Source organism: Trichechus manatus, unplaced genomic scaffold, assembly GCF_000243295.1.
Source record: "Trichechus manatus latirostris isolate Lorelei unplaced genomic scaffold, TriManLat1.0 scaffold00056, whole genome shotgun sequence".
Lineage (NCBI taxonomy): Eukaryota > Metazoa > Chordata > Mammalia > Sirenia > Trichechidae > Trichechus > Trichechus manatus.
Genome location: NW_004443992.1, coordinates 7,177,121 through 7,199,481, shown reverse-complemented (window position 1 = coordinate 7,199,481; position 22,361 = coordinate 7,177,121). Strand labels below are relative to the sequence as shown.

At 37.0% G+C, this 22,361-nt stretch overlaps 2 protein-coding genes across 5 annotated transcripts in view; one reads left to right on the top strand and one right to left on the bottom strand.

The window, feature by feature from the left end:
• Positions 1 to 752, bottom strand: part of MAIP1 (matrix AAA peptidase interacting protein 1) — a 7,671-nt gene extending 6,919 nt beyond the window's left edge. The window contains exon 1 of the mRNA XM_012556041.2: positions 300 to 752. Within this exon, the coding sequence (XP_012411495.1) occupies positions 300 to 752 (453 nt within the window). The remainder of the gene's footprint in view (positions 1 to 299) is intronic.
• A 132-nt stretch (positions 753 to 884) lies between these two features.
• Positions 885 to 18,499, top strand: TYW5 (tRNA-yW synthesizing protein 5). 4 transcript variants are annotated; one of them, XM_023732956.1, is made up of 9 exons: positions 885 to 1,185; positions 3,633 to 3,787; positions 11,142 to 11,211; positions 11,796 to 11,861; positions 11,988 to 12,032; positions 12,999 to 13,136; positions 15,315 to 15,402; positions 15,787 to 15,903; positions 18,031 to 18,499. In XM_023732956.1, exons 1-9 carry the CDS (start codon positions 1,108 to 1,110, stop codon positions 18,285 to 18,287), a joined length of 1,014 nt encoding a protein of 337 aa, XP_023588724.1. In that variant the 5' UTR covers positions 885 to 1,107; the 3' UTR covers positions 18,288 to 18,499. The 4 variants fall into 4 exon arrangements, with proteins under 4 accessions (XP_023588724.1, XP_004378257.1, XP_023588725.1 ...); XM_023732957.1 differs by lacking the exon at positions 885 to 1,185 and adding an exon at positions 1,271 to 1,585; XM_023732958.1 differs by lacking the exon at positions 885 to 1,185 and adding an exon at positions 1,614 to 1,795.
• Positions 18,500 to 22,361: the final 3,862 nt, after the last annotated feature.

The window sequence follows — 22,361 nt, the reverse complement described above, 5'->3', positions numbered from 1 at the left end:
CCGTGTTATCCACCACTGTATACTGCTCTACCCACTCACCCAGTCTCTCTCAAATAGAGTGAAAAGGTAATTAGGGAGTTCACCCTGGTCCCACAACGGAGTCCCTACTCCTGGGTGACCCTGCAAACCCACCCAGAAGCTTCCTTTAAGTTACGAAGTAGCCGGAGGGCTCTTTGTCTCAGACGATACCCAAGTTAACTAATGTGGGACCAGGTGTGGAAACCTCACCACTTAACACTTCTATGCGTAATAGCTGAGTGCATGCGAGGCGGACAGGTTAACCACGGAAATAAACAAACCTGCTTCGCCCCCTCAGAGAACTCTCTGATGCTGAACTCTTGGTCGAAATAGGCCCAGATAAGGAAGGAGTAAATTCGAGTCCGAATCCAATTGACGGGGTTGGAGACTCCGAGGATGATCATCTTGGTTTTCTGGCGCGGCTGGGGCTGTTGTTCCTCCGTGCTGTAGCTGCGCCGAGGGTGGACAAGGAAAGATGCAAGGGCTGCGGGGAATCCCGGAGGACTGAGTAGGCGGCAGCTGGAGCTCCCAGCAGACCGCGCCGAGGCCGCCTCAGTCCAAGCTCCTCGAGGAAACGGAGCCACTCCCGAGCCAAGGCGGCGGCGGCAGAAACAGCAGAGTCCAGTCAACAGTGGCCTCACCTTGGCCGCACCAGGAGTCCGGAGTCGGGCGGCCCCACCGGACAGGTGCTGGGAGAACAGCAATCCGGGAAGCAGGCGAGCGGCCAGCGCCATTTTTATGACCTTTCACCGCTGCGCTTGCCAGTGCCGTACCGAAAGGAAGTCGGCGGGAAACCACCACAGCGAGAAGGGGGGGGTGGGGAGCGGGGGGGACAGGTGCATGGAGGACTGGAGCGTAAAGCTGGCCTCCTGTTGCTGACTCTGATAAACCCGCCCAATCTCAGCTTTCCTGGCATACCGTATCATACCGAGACTTTTTGGCCCCTGCGTTCGCAACCAGCTGCTCTCTCGAGTCCGCCCGCGTCTCGGACCTTTTCTCCCCGGGTCGTGTTTCCGGACGGATCGTGAACTGAGGAATGTGTTGAGACTGAGATTCCGAGGCCTTGGAAGAGGACGAGCGTGAGGAACCATGGGCGGTTCCCGCGTCCCTGTGCCGCGGCTCGAAGGCGTTTCGCGGGAGCAGTTCGTACAGCACCTCTACCCGCAGGTGAGGCCCTCGCGCGGGGCGAAACCGTGGGAACTCAGAGGAGACCAGCCCCTACCACTTGGGGCGGCTCCGAACTGGTCTGCGACCCGGCGGGTGGAGAGGAGGCGACGGGCGGCAGAAGGTTGCTGGTTGACTCTGCGGCTAAGGGAGAGGGTGCTTGGGGGATGTCGAGTGTCTGTTGAATTTTCCAGGAAAAACAGCTTTAGGTTTCTGGGGAACAGGATGACCGCTTTGAGTTGAGTGCAAGAGGCATTTTTCCCCAAACTCTTTACTAGATACGAAGAGTGGCGGTGCAGAACCCTATTAAGAATGACGTCTGCCGTTGCCACAGCGGTGAAGGCCGGCTACTTCTCCCTACCCGGGCCGCGACTCCTTATCTGCTGCTGAGTGTCCTGGAGTTGTGAGCAAGATTAGCGTCCCCTCCTCACCGTCCCCATCCCTACCCACCGCGGTTTTGGGAACGATGCCTGTCAGTCTACTCCAAGTTACTGGATTTGGATTTTTCACTCCCCTGGGCCAACAGGGAAAGCAGTGGGCATCCCCCAGGAAACGTCCTTTGGTCTTGGATTCTAATTATGTTGGTTCTAGTTCAGACGTTGCAATTTTTTAGGTGTGTAATTAGAATCTTAGTTTTTTAAAAGGAGACAGTATTAGGTGGGGGTGGGGAACCGTGTATTTACTTGCAGTGCTTTGCTAGAGAATCCAGCAGTCAGAAGAACTGGGAATAAGGAATCCAGCAGTTATTTAACGAAAAAAAAAAATGCGCAAGGTTAAAGCTAGTCTCTATGATAGAGGGAAAAGACACTAATGTTTTTTACCTGATACTCTTTAAGGATGTTGCTTATCTACAGTTCTGAGTATTTTAAGAGTCAAGGATGACTTTTTTTTTTATTTTCTTTTGGGAGTTAGCAACCTACAGGAGAGGATTCAAGCCTTCTTCTTTTTTGGGGAGTACTAGATGGACTGTTCTTGTCTTCCTCACAACTCTCCCCTCCACCAATATATCTCATAAAGGGCATTAAAGGCCCTTGTATATGAAGAACTTGAGGGGAAAGGGGAGGCCAAAAACCTGATTGAAAAAGTGAGCAAAAAACCCTGAATAATTCACAAAAGAAATATAAAAATGACCTATACATATGAAGAAATGTTCGGCTTTGTAAGAGAAATGCAAATTAAAACTACACAAGGATACCCAAGTCACTTGATTATAACCCAGTGAATAAAATAAATAAATGAAGTTCATTTTTACCTGAGAATGCCAACTCGTAAATGTAGAAGAATTGATGGAATTTTTTTAAAAAATCACTTTTTTGCATCCATCATGGCAATACTTGATTCAGGCAGAAATTACCAATGGATCAAAGTTAACATTACAAGTGATAGGATAAAATATCTTATGCCACTTGATGGGCACTGAAAAGAACATAATATTCCTTCTGTAGTACTTCCTAAAATGCATAACCTGAATCTAATCTTGAAGAAACATCAGACAAACTCAGACTGAAGGGTATTCTATAAAATAACGACTCTTCAAAAATGTCAAGGCCATGGAGGATAAAAGCAGCTATTCCAGATTATAGGAGACTAAAAGAGATCTGATAGCTAAATGCAATGTGGCATCTCAGATTGAATCTGGGCCAGGAAAAGAAATAATTATAAAAGATATTATAGGTATAGTTAGTGATATTTGAATATGGGTTGTGAATTAAATAATATGTATTAAATGTATCTGTCAATTTTTTTTATTTTGGTAATTATCCTGTAGTTATGTAAGAGACTGTCTTTGTTCTCAGGAAGTACACATCAAGTATTTAGAAATAAAGGAACTGATGTCAGCAACTTAACCTCAAAAGGTTCAGGAAAAAATTATATACAATAGTATGTTTCTCTCTGTACACGCACACACAGTGAGAGAGAGGAAATAATAAAACAAATGGGTGCAAAATGTTAAATTAATAGTTGGTGAATCAGGGTAAAGGATGTATTGGAATAATTTGTACTGTCCTGCAGCTATTCTATAAGTTTGAAATAGTGTTAAGTTAAACAAGCAAAAAATTTGTGCTATAAAGAACACATTTCAATCAATGCAGCCCAAATACAATACAATACAGTACAAAAAGTACTATAAAGTATTTTTGTGATAAATAAAGCTTACTCATGAAAATGCCTTGTATAATATGCAGATTTCTTTTTTTCTAGGTTATTGATGGTACCACTATTGTGTTTTTTTTTTCCTCTTTGTTTTAGTCTTACAATTTTGTTCTAGGTATATTACATGGGTTTTCTTCCTGTTTTAGTGACAGTGTGAGCCATTGAAAGCTTTGAGTTTGAGCATCTTGAGATCAAGGATCGTATCTTGTTTTTTGTCTCTCTAGTGCTAATACAGCTCCTGATGTATGGTTGGATTCACTAATTTTTTTGTTATGTTTTTTCCCCTCATTTAACAGAGAAAACCACTAGTGTTGGAAGGAATTGATTTGGGGGCGTGTACAAGCAAATGGACGGTGGATTATCTAAGCCAAGTTGGAGGGAGGAAAGAAGTAAAGATTCATGTTGCTGCAGTTCCACAGATGGACTTCATTAGTAAGAACTTTGTGTATAGGTATTTTCTTCTGAGGTTTACTCTGGGAGTACAAATAACGTTTGAAAAACCTTTAAAAAAGTTTTGCTTTATTACACAAAGATCATATGTTATTTCATCTTTTGGCTAGTTTGATATAATTTTGGGATAATTTGCTAATTTTTAAAGAATGACTTTTAAAAGATAAGAATTCTGAGTTTACGTAATTATACAGACATTTCTAAAGACTGTTTTTTAAAATAGGGTATATACCGTATATCTTCTGGAGTCATGAGCGGACAGAGAATTTCTTTAACTAGAGTTAGATTACATCTAAAGTTGAATGTGGTATATTCATTGAGTGCCTGATTAATTGATCCTACCATATTAGTAATTGTTTTCTAGAATAAGAAATTCTAAGGTTTATCTCCATAACCTGTTTTGAGTTTTAATGTCCATATTTTTGCAAAATTTTTAAATTCCAAATTTTTTAAAATAAGTATAGGCCCATGGTTTCTTTTTCTCACCTCTTCAGAAACATAGGACAAGTAGTTGCTATATCAACATGTATAACTTTAAAAATCATACTTCGTTTTTACTTTTGAAAAAAAAAAAACCTTAAATATCTTTAACTTTACTCATGGTTGTCATTTGTATGCTTTGGAATGTCTTAAAGGTCTTAAAGAGACATTCAAAAGCTGCTAAATACCTAAACTTGGAAGATTTAAGTGCTGTAATCTTGTAGATTTAATATGCTGTTTGTTCCCATGGGTTTCGTTAAAAGACAAACAGCTTCCAAATTTTGAGCATGTGCAATTCCCAGCAAGTTCAAGCTATTGAAATACCATGTAGTTCACAAAAGCCTTCAGTTTAGAGATGAGTTAAATGGAGCTTCTAATGACTGGGGCCATTCCTTTCTCATTAGAATTTTTAAGCTCAGATACCAGCTGCCAAAGCATTTCTTAGCTTTTGATCTTCAGAATATTTACTGTTACATTTTTGGTTTTTAATAGGCCGTTAATTGAATTGAATTGCCATAAATTTTTCCAAGTGATTGTAGGAACTGTTCATTTTTTATTAAATCAAGGAAGTGCTGGCATGATTAGTGTTTTGCAGCCTGAAGTTAATGATGTTTATTTTCCAAAGGGGCCAGTGCCATAACAAATGGCTATTGAAACTTCATCCTGAATTGCCTTGATGTTTTGTCATGTCTTTTAAACTTTCCAAAACTTGTTTTTGAAGCACATAAATTATGTAATAGTTCCTATCCCAACTTCTTCCAAGTCTTTCACTAGAGCTCCTAAAAAAATTGCAAATTATTTTCTTACTGCAAGGAAAAAAAAAAGATTTATTCATTTTTAGCAGTTATCAAACCAAACCAAACCTGTTGCCGTAGAGTCGATTCCAGCTTATAGTGACTCAGTTTGACCGAGTAGAACTGTCCCATAGAGTTTCCAAGGCTGTAAATCTTTAAGTAAGCAGACTGCCATATCTTTCTCCCGTCGAGTGGCTGGTGGATTCGAACCGCCAGCCTTTCGGTTAGCAGCCAAGCACTTTGACCACTGTGCCACAGTGAGTGGGAAAGAAGAGATCAGAAAATAAGAAATCCTGCATACATATGTATCATTTTTATCTCTTCATTTTGAGGTTAGATTATATTTTTTTCTTGCTTTGTCAAACGTGTGTAAACATAAATTTGCAAGTTTTAGCTTTTATTACTTTATTTTTGGTAGCTCTCACTGTTTCTCCCAGAGTCAGAATGCTAAGTTCAAGAGAGCCTTGTGTTCATCCTTTGTGGTGAAAGAATACTGTTGGTACTCTGGTCATAGACTCTTAAAAAAGATAGTCTGAATTTTACATAAGCTTTGTTTCGCTGCTTCTATCACAATATGTAATTCCTGAGGCGTCATCTAATTCTTGTCATCATCCTGCTGTTATTCTTTAATATATCGCCACTCAATCCTGATCTTAATTTTGTAAAGCAGCCTTTCAAAAATGGGGAACAAGACAGTAAAATTTTTTCTTTCCTTCTTTTTTTAAGTATTTGTTACTATTTGCATGCTTCTGAAGCGTACATTACCATTTTTGCTAATACCACTGTATTTTTTACTGAGCATTTAATACAGATCAGGTACTGTGCTAAGCATCCTTGATTATATTATAGTATCTTCATTATATTAAACTTCAGAACAGTTTCTGAGGTAGATATATTTATAATAATTTTACAGATGAGAAAATGGTAGCTTAAAAATGTTGAGTAACTTACCTTGAATCATATAACTCATAATGATAAAACCAGAATTTACAACCAAGTTTGTCTAACTGCACAGAAACCATCATCTTAATCAGTCTGAGATACCCCTCCCTTACTGGTCTGTATGCCGGTTCAGGCAAATGATAGTTTAAATAGCAGTAAGAATGGATGTCCTTCTTTTTGAAACTTTGCATAGGATAAACAAGGCCTCAAGGCTTAGGACCTTCCCAATTCATATACTACCTCATTTTCTCCTTTCTGGGCTTTGCATCTACAGAAGCTATGACAAGTACCACTGTGAAAGGGAGAAGGTTTCTGGGGGCACTTAAATTCTGCTTCTTTGAATTGAGATACTCTGTCTGCTCTTGCAGGGTTACTGTCCGGCTCTGTAATTGTAAAGGCCGTGAAACACTTTCTCCCTAGTAACAAAGCTAAAACTGCACAGCTATACTAATAACAGCTGTGAGCCACATATATTTCTCCACAGGCCCCAGACTCTTCAAAGATGCTTTGGTAGGACTGAAGGGTCAGAGATGGAAAACATAGAGTAGGAGGATACTAAGTAAATTTGTTGATGTAATTGGCTAGAATTTATAGGAGGAGAAACAGTACCATGCCTTGGTCTAAGTAGATGGCTGACTCCCACTTCTCTCCTGTAATCCTCACTCTACATGATTACCAGCAGTGGCTTCAAGTTCATATTGACTCAACAGTCTATAACCTGACATCAGTTTTGCTTAGCTTTGCAAAAGGCTACAGGGCAGGGATCCTCAAAGTAGAGTTGACCTCAGTGACGTGGATAGAGGATAACTTTTGGGACCTTCATTTGCTGAGGTGCCACGACTCAAAATGAGAAGAAACAGCTGCAAACATCCATTAATAATTGAAACATGGAATGTTCGAAGTATGAATCTAGGAAAATTGGAAGTCATCAAGAATGAAATGGAACTCATAGAGATCAATATCTTATGCATTAGTAAGCTGAAATGGACTGGTATTGACTATTTTGAAACAGACAGTCGTGGTCTAGTATGCCGGGAATGACAAATGGAAGAGGAACGGCATTGCATTCATCGTCAAAAAGAACATTTCAAGATCTGTCCTGAAGTACAGTGCTATCAGTGACAGGATGATATCCGTATGTCACAAGGAAGACCGGTGAATATGACTGTTACCCATATTTACTCACCAACCATTAGTGCCAAAGATGAGGAAATTGAAGATATTTACTAACTTTTGCAGTCTGCATTTGATCAAACATACATTCCAGATGCATTGATAATTACTGGTGATAGGAATGCAAAAGTTGGAAACAAAGAAGGATAGGTAGTTGGAAAATATGGCCTTGGTGATAGAAACTGTACCAGAGACACCAGAGCCCCCATGATAGAATTTTGCATGACCGATGGCTTCTTCATTGCAAATGCCTTTTTTTAACCAACATAAACAGTGACTATACACATGGACCTTGCCAGATGGAATACACAGGAATGAAGTTGACTACATCTGTGGAAAGAGATGATGGAGAAGCTCAATATCATCAGCCAAAATAAGGTCAGGGGTCGACTGCGGAACAGACCATCAGTTGCTCGTATGCAAGTTCAGGTTGAAGCTGAAGAAAATTAAAACAAGTCCACGAAAGCCAAAGTACAACCTTGAATATATCCCACCTGAATTTAGAGACCATCTCAAGAATAGATTTGACGCATTGAAAACTAATGATTGAAGACCAGATGAGTTATGGGAAGACATCAAGGACATCACACATGAAGAAAGCAAAAGGTCATTAAAAAGACTGCAAAGAAAGAAATGACTAAAATGGATGTCAGAAGAGACTCTGAAACTTGCTTTTGAATGTAGAGTAGCTAAAGCAAACAGAACAAATGATGAGGCAAAAGAACTGAAGAGAAGATTTCAAAGGGCAACTAGAGAAGACAAAGTATTAAAATGAAATGTACAAAGACCTGGAGTTAGAAAACCAAAAGGGAAGAACATGCTAGGCATTTCTCAAGCTGAAAGAACTGAAGAAGAAATTCAAGCCTTGAGTTGTAATGTTGAAGGATTCTACAGGGAAAATATTGAACGAAGCAGGAAGCATGAAAAGAAGATCGAAGGAATACACAGTCACTGTACCAAAAAGAACTGGTCAACATTCAACCATTTCAGGAGGTAGCATATGATCAGAATCAATGTTACCAAAGGAAGAAGTCCAGTTGCACTGAAGGGAATGATGAAAAACAAGGCTCCAGGAGTTGATGGATTACCAGTTGAGATATTTCAGCAAACAGATACAACGCTGGAGGTGCTCACTCGTCTGTGCCAAGAAATTTGGAAGACAGCTACCTGGCCAACAGGCTGGAAGAGATCCATATTTATGCCCATTCCAAAGAAAGATGATCCAAGAGAGTTTGGAAACTATCAGACTGTATCATTTATATCACACACAAGTAAAATTTTGTTAAAGATCATTCAAAAGTAGTTGCAGCAGTACATCGACAGGGAACTGCCAGAAGTTCAAGCCAGATTCAGAAGAGGACGTGGAATGAGGGATATCATTGCTGTTGTCAGATGGATCTTGACTGAAAGCAAAGAATACCAGAAAGATGTTTACCTGTGTTTTATTGACTATGCAGAGGCATTTGACTCTGTGGATAACAACATATCATGGATAACACTGTGAAGAAGGGGACTTCCAGAACATTAAGTGTGCTCATGAGGAACAGGGGCAGTCGTTTGAACAGAATAAGGGGACACTGCGTGGTTTAAAGTCAAGAAAGGTGTGCGTCAGGGTTGTATGCTTTCACCATACTTATTCAACCGGTATGCTGTGCAGATAATCTGACAAGCTTTACTATATGAAGAAGAACTTGGCATCAGGATTGGAGGAAGACTCATTAGCCACCTGCAATCTGCAGATGACACAACCTTGCTTGCTGTAAGTGAAGAGGATTTGAAGCACTTACTGATGAAGATCAAAAACTACAGCCTTCAAGATGCATTACACCTCAGCATAAAACAAAAATCCTCACAACTGGACCAATAAGCAACATCATGATAAACAGAAAATATTGAAGTTGTCAGGAATTTCATTTTACTTTGATCCACAATCAACACCCATGGAAGCAGCAGTAAGGAAATCAAACAGCATATTGCATTGAGCAAATCTGCTGCCAAAGATCTTTAAAGAATTAAAAAGCAAAACTGTCACTTTGAGGACTGAGGTGTGCCTGACCTAAGCCATGATGTTTTCAGTCGCCTCATATGCATGGGAAAGCTGGACAACGAATAAGGAAGACTGAAGAAGAATTGACACCTTAGAATTACGGTGTTGGTGAAGAATATTGAACCTACCATGGGCTACCAGAAGACTGAACATATCTGTCTTGGAAAAAGTACTGCTAGAATGCTCCTTGGAAACAAGGATGGTGAGACTTTGTCTCACGTGCTTTGGAGGTGTTATCAGGAGGGACCAGTCCCTGGAGAAGGACATCATGCTTGATAAAGTAGAGGGTCAACAAAAAGGAGGAAGACCCTCAACAAGATGGATTGACACAATGGCTGCAACAATGGGCTCAAGCATAACGATTGTGAGGATGGCTCAGGACCGGGCAGTATTTCGTTCTTTTGTACATAGGGTCGCTGTGAGTGGGAACTGACTCAGCGGCACCTAACAACAACAACATAGGGCCAGGAATGGCGTCTTAGCAGTGGGAATACTTGTATTAGTCCAGGGACCGTTTTTTGGCTCATCAAGTGACGGTTTAGTTGTAAGGGAACCAGATGTGGGGGTGGGTACAGAAGCCCCCTAGTTTAGGTAAGCCACGTATTCTACAGAAACCAGCAGTTTGAAACAGCCTATGAACTTAGCTTCCAGGTTCCTCCAAGGGACATACTCAGTTAAAAGAGTTACACTGCATACAGGTAAGACAGATCCTCTGTTTCCTAACAAGTATTGTAACCCACTGCCAGCCTTCTAGTCCAGACATAGATCACCAATCAAGGATCATTTTTATAATAAATAATGTTGCCTGATATCACAGCTGACATTCAGCATTTATCTTAACCCGGTATGTTTCTAGGAAAATGGTGCTAAGGAGAGTAAGCCCAATGTAATTTTCTCATAGAGAAAGAGAATGGGTTTTGCTCACCCTTTCTCCCCACCTTCCCAGCACAGATTTCAATGGCAAGATAGTTGGTGGTAAAATGAAAAGATTACAGATGTTAACTCAGAGTTTGGAAGAGGGGTGCAGTGGGAGAGCAGAAGAGAGGCTTTTGACCTAAATGCTTTTGAGAACTTTCCATTGTTTAGATGTTACTGAAATGGTATCACTGTCATGCAGGAGGCAGTACTATTGATTCTAGAAAGCTGAAGGGATAAAATGGGGCTCAGAGAAAAGATAGCCTTCTAGGCTCAAGAGTGTGAGGTAAAGAAAACAAACTTTGCTTTTAGGTTGTTCGGCCCTGTTTACTAGGATGAAGGAATTAGGCATTTGGCAGAAATTTTGAATAATAAAAATTGATTGCTTCAACTGAACACTTCCTTGGAAGCTTTAAAATAACAGAGGGTGATGCAGGAGGCTGAGAGTAATATTATTGGCTCTGTGTTCTGTGAATTTTCCAAAAGGCAGGAAGATGGCTGAGGGGTGGGCTTTATCTTCATTGGACCATTTGCCTACCATCTCTTCCAAAGTAGCACTTGTAGTTTGCTCCATTCATCACAAAACTTGTTTTGCCTTGGCACTTGAAAACAGGTAACAGAGCCTGAAATTTTGTATATTTCCAAAGGTAACCAGATACCATGGAGACATACTCCCATGAGTAACTTGGAATAGGAGGTGTTGATATTTGAGCAGGATCGATTTACACCATAGATTTAAAAGTCTTTAATTACAAAATTTCACACAACCTAGGTCAAGTAAGCACACTGATAAATGAATTTTGAAAATTCAGAATTCTACGTATGTTATAATAAAAATTATGGGTATTGTAAAACAGAAGATCGTATCCAACTCCAACAAGCCTATGCTTATTTGTACGTTATATAATTATAGATTATGTTATACATATAATGTATATATAGTGATTAGATTACTATTAGTTTATTTGCTATTAAGGTCAAGGATTCTTGCGTGTTTATTTCAGAACTTTACCTTTTGACAAGTTGGTCCAGAGGGCAGCTGAAGAAAAGCATAAAGAATTCTTTATTTCAGAGGTAATTGTTTCAAACATACTTGTTTTGAAAGCATTAATATCTATATACTGAATGGATTTTCTTTAAAAAGAACATTAGATATACAAAACTATAGCCTTTTCTGATAGCCGTTCTTAAAGTTTGGCTGGGTATACCATAGATCCTAGCTCTGCTATTCATTAGCTTTCAGCCAGATTACTTTTTCTGTGCCTTAGTATACTCGTGTATAAAATGGAGATAATAGCAGTTCCTACTTCATAAGGTTTGTGTGGAGATTGATTAAATAAAAGCTATGAAGTTTTTAGCACAGTTACTAACACATAGAAACTATTCATTAAATGTTAGCTTTTAATATCAATTCCAGATTTTAAAAAAATTATTAAAAGTATAGGCTATTTTATCTCTTGTTCTACATTTGTATTATATTAAAGAAGTTTGTTGTCGGCCCTCAGAAATAGTTTTTGAGATCATATGTGCTATACAAATGGGAATGCTTTTATTAATAGTCTTAGGACACTAAGAGTATAAATAAATTTCGAGCATAACATCTAAAATAAGCGTTACGGTTGTTAAAATTAATTTTACTTATTGTTTTGTGGATCCAGTCATTTTTGCAAGCAACATGTAAAAACATTTCTTCATATGGCCACCAGAGAGCGTTAGTAGAAAGGGTAAGATAACTGAAATTTTTAGAAAACTGCTTAATTGGGTTAGATTTTAAGACTTGTATCCTTCCTTCTTTACTTCCTAATGTTTTTAAATGAATGCTGATGTAATTTTTCTTTGGGATGTTTAAGGATGAGAAGTACTACTTACGGTCACTTGGGGAAGATCCTAGAAAGGTAAAAATTATGAATGTAAAACAATTGCTTAAAATCTAAATGGATGTATCTATGTTAACTGGAGCTATAATTTTTGCACTTACTGCCTGACATACAACCTGTTTTATACTTCTCCATTCTTTTCTCACTGATTCGTGCCCCTGAATAAGAAATATGATTATTAAAAGTTGATTACTTAACTTTCAGGTAGAACTATAGAATCTTAGTGTTTAAAGTCATCTTTAACTAGTCAGTTTGGTTGTAAAATATGATGCATCTCCACACGACTAAGAAATTCCTTCTACTGCATATTTATAGATGATTATTCAGCTAATACAATTCTAATCCAAAATAATTATAAAAAAATCCTGAATAATTTATTATGTAGGCTTTGACAGTAGGAGTGAATGTCTTTTGGAAGCACCTTCTGAATGCTGTGACATGTATTCTGAGTCAGATTAATATGGCTACAGTGTCGAGGAGTGGTCCCTAAAATGGTATAAGTAAAATGATGTGTTTTCTTTTTATCTTATTATTTAGTTCTTTACTTTCTCCCTTTTTTTCTTCTTCTTTAGTTTAACCCACAGGTTTTATATAGTTGATGGCCCTCCAGTTTTTGACTCCTGAACTTAACAAGCTTAGTATTAGAATAGATGACAGTTGTATAATACTTGATTAAAATAAGAACAACCTTTCTATTTATTAAGCATATTGAGCTTAATAATAGTAATACTGTTGAATCTGTAGTTCTGTTGTATAGTCTGTTATTCCTTCATTTGAAAGATCATGTGTTGGCAGATAGACTGTCACATCATAGTATGTTAAAGCAGTGAACCACGTTTTACTCCATTCTTCCTTAATATTATAGGATCTGGTGGCGGCCTTAGATAAAATAAACATTATGCCAATATTGTGTTTACTATTAAAATTCTTACTTTCCTGACATTTTTTATCTTATGTTTTATTGTTATGTTTCTCTCAATGCAGGATATCGCGGATATCAGAAAGCAGTTTCCCTTATTGGAAGGAGATATTAAGTTCCCAGACTTCTTCAAAGAGCAGCAGTTCTTTTCAAGTGTTTTTCGTATTAGCTCACCAGGATTACAACTTTGGACTCACTATGATGTATGCTACATAAATGTGAAATCTAAAGCTACTTACAGATTTAACATGCCCAGTTTCAGCTTTTTATAGGCTACCCTAAAGATCTTGGACATATAATTTGCTGAAACATGAGTTTTGAAATTGAAGTGTTCTGCTAGGTGGTGATGTGAGAGTAAATTAGTTAGTTAGTTCTTCACATTTGCATTTCTCTGTGGTCTTGTTCTTGATTTATCATCATGTATATGCTAAGTTTTATGAAGAGGTTTTTTGTGTGTGAAAATTGGCCACAAGAGGGGGGGATATTGTGAAAGTGGAAAAAGTGATAAGTTTGTGGTATGAAGATGTGTATATGATGCACTCTGGATGGAACTGTTATTCAGGAGAAAGGCAAAAGCTTGTAGAGAGCCGTTTCCAATGGTAAGAATTTGGGGATATCTGAAGGCCTTACGATATATATCCCCTGACAGTGTCAAATGTCTGCTGTATTTGTAGGGCAGCAAGATACATAGAATATTGATCTTGATTATTTTATTTTCTCTCTAGTGTAATAATTTTATTTTCTTAAATGAGTCTGTATTCTGTGTATGCACATACATAGAGATGTTTTTAAAGTCTTAAAAATGCTGATACTGTATATGGTTTGGGGAGCCCTGGTGGTGCAGTGGTTAAAGCGCTTGGCTGCTAGCTGAAAGGTAGGCAGTTCCAACCCACCAGCCACTCTGCATGGGAAAGATGTGGCAGTTTGCTTCCGTAAAGATTACAGCCTTGGAAACCCTATGGGGGCAATTCTACTCTGTCCTGTAGGGTTACTTTGAGTTGGAATCGACTGGATGGCAGTAGGTTTGTTTTTTGGTGTGATTTGGGAGAAACTTAGAAAGTTAAAATAATACCTGATAGGTTTCCAAAGAATGAAGTTTTTTTTTTTTAAAGTTCTAAATCAAACTATCATGTCTAATGCATGTATTTTATAATTTAGCGGAGGACCTCTTGGTAGAATTTCAACATAGTAACTATGATTAAATGAAATAGACATGAAATCTTAGCATATTGTTTTATAAAGGTCTTACATGAACAACATGGTGAGAAAATAATGTGGTAGCTCAGATACGTTTTTAATTATGTTCCATGACTGTTTTAAATTTTAAGTGGTCTCTCTTTTACCTGGAGTTATAATGGAATATAATATATAAAGCTTTTCTTAATGTACAAGTCAGTCAAAGGAATGGTAACTATAAATATATAGTTAAGATCCAAAACAAGTAAAGGATTACTGTTAAAAGGAGAAGTGCTTTGGTAGAAGGGATATATTAATAATCATAAATACATTTTCTAATTCCTTATCTGCGACTTAAGTGGCTCTGCCTTTTAAAATTTTTCACAATTTGTAGCAAGAAAGTACCCTTGCGTACACAGGAAAAGTCAAAAGTTCCATTATTAGGTACATTAAAACATTTGTCAGATTACATTCCTAAGGAAATGATCTAGAAATCATTATACCTAAATCCAAATTAAGGAGCCCTGGTAGAGTGGTGGTTAAGTGCTCAGCTGGTAACCAAAAGGTTGGTAATTCGAACCCACCAGCCACTCTGTGAAAGAAAGATGTGGCAGTCTGCTTCGTAAAGATTTACAGCCTTGGAAACCCTATGGGGTAGTTCTGTTCTGTCCTTTAGGGTTGCTATCAGTCAGAATCGACTCAGTGGCTACAGGTTTATAGCCAGATTACGGTTGGCCATATATTGAAAGAGTTGAGCAGTGATTGCAGCAGAACCTTGTATTTTCCAAGGGCTTTCAATCTGTGGTCTCATGCTGGCCTTATAGCATTCCTTGACAGATAAGTGAAATAAATATTAACCAAGGAGAGCCTCAGATAGGTTTAACTACTCTCACTGCCGGTTAATGGTGGGGCAAGAGTAAATAGTTTTCTGGACTCCAGGTTTCCTAATGGCTTACTAGACCTTTCCATTTTAAGGCAGTGCTTCAGAAATGTCTTTAAAAAGGCACAGTTGTATGTGGGATACAAATGTTTTCATTGTTATATTACAATGTTCCTATAAGGATTTTAGGTCATATAAGTCCTTATTGAAAAAGACAACATTTTTGCTAAAGGATAGGATTTATGGTAAACTGTTCGGAACATTATTGGTTCTATTTATTTGAATTTTAGATACTGCTTATCTGTAAGTTCTTATTGGTCTTCAGGTTATGGATAACTTCTTAATACAAGTGACAGGAAAAAAGCGTGTTGTACTGTTCAGTCCTCGAGATGCCCAGTATTTATATTTATCAGGTATGTTCTTTTTTTATTACATCTGTATTTCTAAAGTCTAGTTTATTCAGTTACTCTTTTTGAGAACTCTCTTTATCCCCGTAGAACATCTTAGGACTTCTTCCTAATTATGATGTATTGTGTTCTCCATTGTGTATGTGTATACAGGTAATGATAGGCTATATGAAGAATGAGATTTTTCAGCTTATCTTAATTATATTACAAGGGTGCCAATGGTCATAATTAGAGGGTGGGTCATTGAAAATTGTCTTAGGTTTCAGAATAGTTATTGTTCTCACCATGTAGGTTCAGTAACTGTACAGAAAAAAATTTATATTTGTGATTACTTTTTTAAAAATGCTAACGTTTTTCAATCTTTATTATCCTTTTCTTGGAACTTTTTAGGTACTAAATCAGCAGTGCTGAATATAGATAACCCAGACTTGGCTAAGTACCCACTGTTTTCCAATGCTAGAAGATATGAATGTTCCCTTGAAGCTGGAGATGTATTATTCATTCCTGGTAAGATTTCTAAAACTCAGTAGTGTGCTATTTATAAAATCTGTACTCTGTCACTCATCCTTTGTGATTTTTTAGGACAAAAGTGTATTTGTTATATACAGGAGACTTCTTTACATAACTGTGTGTGTGTGTGTTTAAAGTGTTGTGGTGGTGGTGGTGGTGGTGGTTAGGTGCCCTCAAGTTGATTCTGATTCCGTCTCTATGATGTTTAAAGTACACTTAGGCAAATTTTTATAAAATTAAGTCTAATTTTTCTGAGCCAACCATATAAATACATTATTATATTCTAAGTTATTTTATTAAATGACGTCACTAAGTCACTTTATATTTGGGAAAAATTTGTGCCTATTTGTTTTTTTCTTAATCATTTTATTTATAAAATAGTTACATATCTTAGAACTATATCACTTAAGTGTTTACCAAGAAATAGTAGATATTTTTCAAAATCAAAATAGAGATTTTATTAAATACCAAGATTTTATAATCTCAACCTGTGATATCTTTTGTATTATTTTTCTATAACAGTCTGAATTTGTGTCAGTTAATTTCTTTGTGTAGTAAATAGGCATTAGTTTGAAAGTCCATAAAATTTCCATGTTATTACTAATCAGAGTGATGTAATTAACATGTGTAATTAATATTTAGAAGTGAACACCTGAAGGTTATAAAAATCATAATTAAGATTAAAGGAATACATTAAGAACTTCTGTTTATATAGTTGTATTTCCTATATCTAAATGAATGCATTAATAATTATTAATACCTCTTTTTGGTGATAAAAATAAAAAAGCATTTTAAAATAAAAATCTGATGATCTCACTTGGGGTTAGATTATAAATTCCTTGAGGACAAGAAGCTATGTTTTGTTAATCTTTGTATTCCCCAAGGGGCTTAATACAATGTCCTTTATATTTGATACCTTGACTTATTATTCCTAAATTCACTGAAAATAACCAGCACATTAATACTTAAATGGCAGTGCCATTTTTTAAATTTGTACTTAAATTTTTGGTTTTTATATCTTGGAAGCACGGTTAAGGGCTATGCAGTTTTCCCTTATTCTGTATAGGATTTTGAAAAAATACTGAACATTTGCATATATTTTTAAACAAAAGCTCCAGCTTTAGATTTAAATTTAACAGTGTAGTTAGGTTTTTCTCCTATTATATTGAATTTAAAAGAAAAGATTTTTGAAAGAATAGTTAAGAGTGAAACCATGTTTGAAAACTAGTTATGCAAATCAAAATATTGTAAGCTTTTGTTTTTCCTAGAGCACTCTTAGAATGAGTTTGTTTCTAAAATTTAGCATTTTGTAATTTTTCCTTTTTGCATTTCACAAGATTAAACATTTTTTGATGTGATTAATATTTCATCTTTGTTATATTGTGATGCTGCTTTAGTATTCCTGTAGTGCCTACAGGAATATTTTGAAAATGTTTAGATTTAGTTGAAAACAAAGAAACTTTCTAGTGGGAGTAAAAAATTAATTAGCTATATAATATGATAAAGTTCACTTTTCTCTTCCACAGTCAAAATATTTGCTTTAGGTTTATATAGTTAAGCTGAAAGAAATAGAAATGATTATAATTGTATCAGAAATATAAAACTGAGAGGCCACAATGAAACCCAAATTTAAGCAAGTTAGAAAAACAAATTGCATCTTGTACAGGAAGTCTTTGAGAACAAAAGTATGATATTACTGTACTGAATCAGAAAAGGCCAAAGATTCTCCTCAAATAATTGAAATGTTCTGTGTACAAAAAATAAATACCTTTGATGTGGTTGCATGACTCGGAGGTGTAAACAAGTAACACAAACCACAGTCCCAAATTAGAGAACTACAAAACATATACAGCTTTCTTATGTCTTTCAAGTTAAAAGGAAAAATTGCTATTTCCAAAGGTTTTAAAAGTAGGGGTTGTGCTATTGACACTTTAAATTGGTTGGCAATTCACAAAAGTTAAAATGATTCTGTTAAAAGCTAAGAGTGTGCTAACGAAGGGATCTGGTTACAAGAATTATTTCTTACATTGGCTATATGTAATTCGTGATATTTCACTGACATTTTGGTTTTTTTTTTAACTGTAGGTTTTATTTTTAACTTGTTTTTTTTAAAACGTTCTCCAGCTTTATGGTTCCATAATGTAATTTCTGAAGAGTTTGGAGTGGGAGTGAATGTCTTTTGGAAGCACCTTCCTTCTGAATGCTATGATAAGACAGATACCTATGGAAACAAAGATCCTACAGCAGCATCAAGAGCGGCACAAATTTTAGACAGAGCCTTAAAAACATTGGCTGAATTACCAGAGGAATACAGGGACTTCTATGCACGGCGAATGGTCTTACACATCCAAGACAAAGCCTACAGCAAGAACTTTGAGTAAATAAAGCAGTACTAATAGATATAAACTTTTTAATAAAATTTAGCTCAAACGTTGGAAAAATATAATGATATGAATTATTTCTTTTTAAATTCTCTTTATTAAAATAGTATAGATAAATCAGTCTCAGATTTATAGATTAAATAAGTATGAAGGGGTGTTTGTTTGGTTTCTACTTAATACAGATTGTTACAGTTGAAAGAATGCTGTACTGGTACCACTCTAGCTTTCAGAGGCAAGTAAGTGAAAATCCAAATTTAAATTATTTAAACAATAAGAAAATGTATTGACTGGTGACAAATGAAGTCTTCTAGTAGACTGGGCTTCATTGTTTCTGCTCCAGTGATTCAGTAGTGTCACCAGGAACCTAGGTTTTTTTCTTCCCCCTCTCTTTTCAGCCACAGCGTTGGCATCATCCTTAGGCTGGCTACCCTCGTGGTTGTGGGATAATTGCCAGGAGCAACTGGGGCCGTGTGCATCTTCATTTACATGCAGCGGAAGAGTCAGGCTGGCTTCCAGGGGCCCTCTCTTAATATGAGAAAGCTTCCCCAGAATTCTATAGCAAATCTTTGGATTTCATTGATCTAAAGAGTTCAGACCTGTCTATCGCTGTGCCAGCCACTGGCAAAGGGTATGGAATAGATGGCACTTCGGCCACTCAAGTCTACTCCTAGAGCTAGGATTGAATCATCTTCCTCTGAGACACGTGAGGTATATATGGGGCAGAATGTATAAGTTTTTTAAAATCAGGATTATGATAAAGGAAAAAAGGTGGACAACGAGCAGTCCTCGTACATTTGCCTAGAATCTGAATCTTTTGAGGAACATTTAAAAATATACAGATGTCTAGGCCCGAAACTAATATATACTCTCATTCAGTACATTTGGGATTTGGTATAGTACCTATATTTAATAGACCTCACAATTGTTTTGATGCATAATTACGATTGAGAACCACTGAATTAAGATGATGCTAATTTGGATTATTAGTTTTGTGATTTGTCTGATCCTGGTTTTTCTTGCCTATGGCTGCCCCATCTTCAGTTTTTGAATTTTGGAAAATATTCAGATTCGTTTTTATAACTAATTTAGCTTTAACGTAACTGAAAATTTCCCCACTGAACACTTCCTCCCTTCCTTTTTCAAAGAAAAATTTTTTAGAATGAGACACCCTAATAATGTTGCTATTGAAAGACAATGAGCCATTGTATGTGGATCTGTGCCATGCTTTGTTTTGCACTTAGTAATTACATTGCAATGTCATTGAAGAAAGCCCCAGTACATTTAGTGAGGACAAAGGTACCCACGTAAAGCAATCTCAGAGTACCTGAATTTGGGGCATGTTAATTTGGGAAAAAAAAAACATTTTCTATATTGAAGATAATCTGTCTACTCATATCCTGTACACAGAATTGGATTAAGTTCAGATGTAAAAAGCAAATTACATTGTAAATAAAGGAGAAGTATCTAAAAAAGAAATTATTCTGAATTTCCTGGGTGTCTTTGGGAAGAGATAATTATTTAGGACAACAGGTGGAAAAGTCTGTTAGAAAAGGAATCGTTTTAATAGGCAGATCTAATTATTAGATTTTGATCTGTGGTTATTTCTTAGGCTAAGCAAAGAACTTCATTAATGATTTATTTTCTTTCAGAAAGAAAGGAGATAAAACCCCTTTTCTTAGTTTGCAGAGTATTTATAGTCAGCTTTTTAATAAGCCTTCCTTAGTTTTGCTTTTTTTTAAACCAGTAAAAGAATCTGTAAAGTATATACCCGGAATCTCGTAGGAAACTTGGAAGTAAAACTGAGTTTCCCACTGAATATTCATTTTAATTCACTTTGTTTATTTTGGAAGCAAACTATGTGACCTTAAAACCAAAAAACCCATTGCCGTTGAGTTGATTCGGACTCATAGTGACCCTATAGGACAGAGTAGAACTTCCTGGTAGGATTTTGAAGGATTGGCTGGTGGATTTGAACTGCCAACCTTTGGGATAGCAGCGGAGCTCTTAATCACTGTGCCACTGGGGCTCCATTTGACCTTCGGCAAGTTAAATAACCTTTCTGAAACTTCCTTAATAAAAATAAAGCTAACATGTACATACCAAAAAAAAAAACCCGTTGCTGTCAAGTCAATTCTGACTCATAGTTACCCTATAGGACAGAGTAGAACTGCTACAGAAAGTTTCCAAGGAGCAGCTGGTGGATTTGAACTGCCACCCTTTTGGTTAGCAGCCATACTCTTAACCACTACACCACCAGGGCTCCAACATGTCCATAGGGTTGTTGAAAAATGTAAGGAGATAGTTCAAGGGCAGGCCGATAGTCATGGCTAGTGCTAGTTCTTCCATTTTCTTCCTTTGCTGAGAGACAGACGAGGTGGCACCTGTTGCAATATTAAATTATAATACTTAGAAAGCTAGAGATGAGCCCTTTGGAAAGTTTTAAAATTATTTTCCTGGTCATGGTATTTAACGTTAGAATCTGTTTATTTTAAATACAAAATAATCTTTCAAGGTTAAGACCATATAGGATGTTTTAAAGTATAAAATATAGTACGTTAGCTGCAAGTTCTTAGGAATTCCAAATCATAAAATTTTATTGCTGGAAAGGATCTTAGAAATAGTCTTCATCAACCCACACTGCTTAACTGACTGTCCAGGCTTACACAGCTGAGTGACAGAAACTGAGAATCCATTGTGGTGACCGGATTGCTAATTCTCTGTTCTTTCTCCTTTATGTGCAGCACATCTCAAATACTTTCGAATAGATTATATAGTTTTTCTTTGGCTACAGAATTTGAGGAATTGACCTGATGCATAAAGAATTTTTTTTACTTTACAAAAGTTTTCACTGCACAGCTTGTTGCAGGTAACGATTTAAAGTAAAACTAATGATGGATAGGTAGACAATGGAGTGTAATATATAAATGGAATACTAGGCAGTCAAAGAATGAAGAAGTATATGGACTGGCATGGAATTTTTCCAAGGTAATTAGATGAAAAACAGGTGTGAAACTATGCTGCAATTTGTGTAAGATAAAGATATACTGTATATAAGCATTTATTTGTATATGTACAGAATTATTTCTGTGATACACAGAAACTAGTGGTAGTGGTTGCCTCTAAGAAAAGATTGAATAACTAGGTGGGCAAACTGGAAACTAGTTTTGTATTTTTTCATTTTTTTTGTCTCTGTACCTATACTTTAAAAATACTATGTGTAAAGTATAATTTTTAGGTTTTCATGAACATTAACAGTATTTGTCTTGGTACACAGTTGCATTGGAATTGTATTTATTCAGTAATTTCAGACTCACGTTCATGAAATGCTAAAACAAGGGAAACAAAGTCAACAAAGCTTATTTCATAACTTTCCATCCTTCTGCAGCTGGCAGTCCTTGGAAACCCTATGGGGCGGTTCTACTCTGTCCTTGGCAGTCACCCTCCTGTCACTGGTGTTATCCTAAGTCTTGTTTTGAGCATATAAGCCATGAATGTTTGGGTGTCTCAAATATGCCTCAATTGTATTTTTTTTGTTAGGTTAAATGGGATACCAAAATAAACCATCCTAAAGTAACTCAGCCTATATCTACCAGTAAGAGCTGCTGGGCTTTGCTGTGCTTCTCTGCCTTTGTAAAGAACAACCTGAATTTACAGATTAGTGTGTCTGGTGTTAGTGGTTAAGTGTTCGGCTACTAACAAAGGTCTGCAGTTAGAGCCCACACCAGAGGCCCCACGGGAGAAAAGACCTGGCGATCTGCTTCCATAATGATTACAGCGTAGGAAACCCCACAGGGCAGTTCTACTCTATCTTCTACGGTTGCTATGAGTCCGCTTCGACTGACACACACACATCCACATCTTACCCTCTAATGCATATTTTTCCTAAACAAAAACACCAAACCCATTGCCATCGAGTCATTTTATTGTGCTTTAAGTGAAAGTTTACAATTCAAGTTAGTCTCACACAAAAATTTATAGTTACGTGACCCTTGTTGCTCTCCCTATACTGTAACAGCACACTCCTGCTTTCCACCCCAGATTTCCCATGTCCATTCAGCCAGCTCCTGACCCTCT

Excerpts from the sequence above, each read along its gene's own strand:
- TYW5 (XM_023732956.1), top strand. The coding sequence starts at position 1,108 with ATGGGCGGTTCCCGCGTCCCTGTGCCGCGGCTCGAAGGCGTTTCGCGG. Across the intron at positions 12,033-12,998 it reads TTGGGGAAGATCCTAGAAAG|GATATCGCGGATATCAGAAA; the intron begins GTAAAAATTATG and ends CTCTCAATGCAG. Across the intron at positions 15,904-18,030 it reads AGATGTATTATTCATTCCTG|CTTTATGGTTCCATAATGTA; the intron begins GTAAGATTTCTA and ends AACGTTCTCCAG.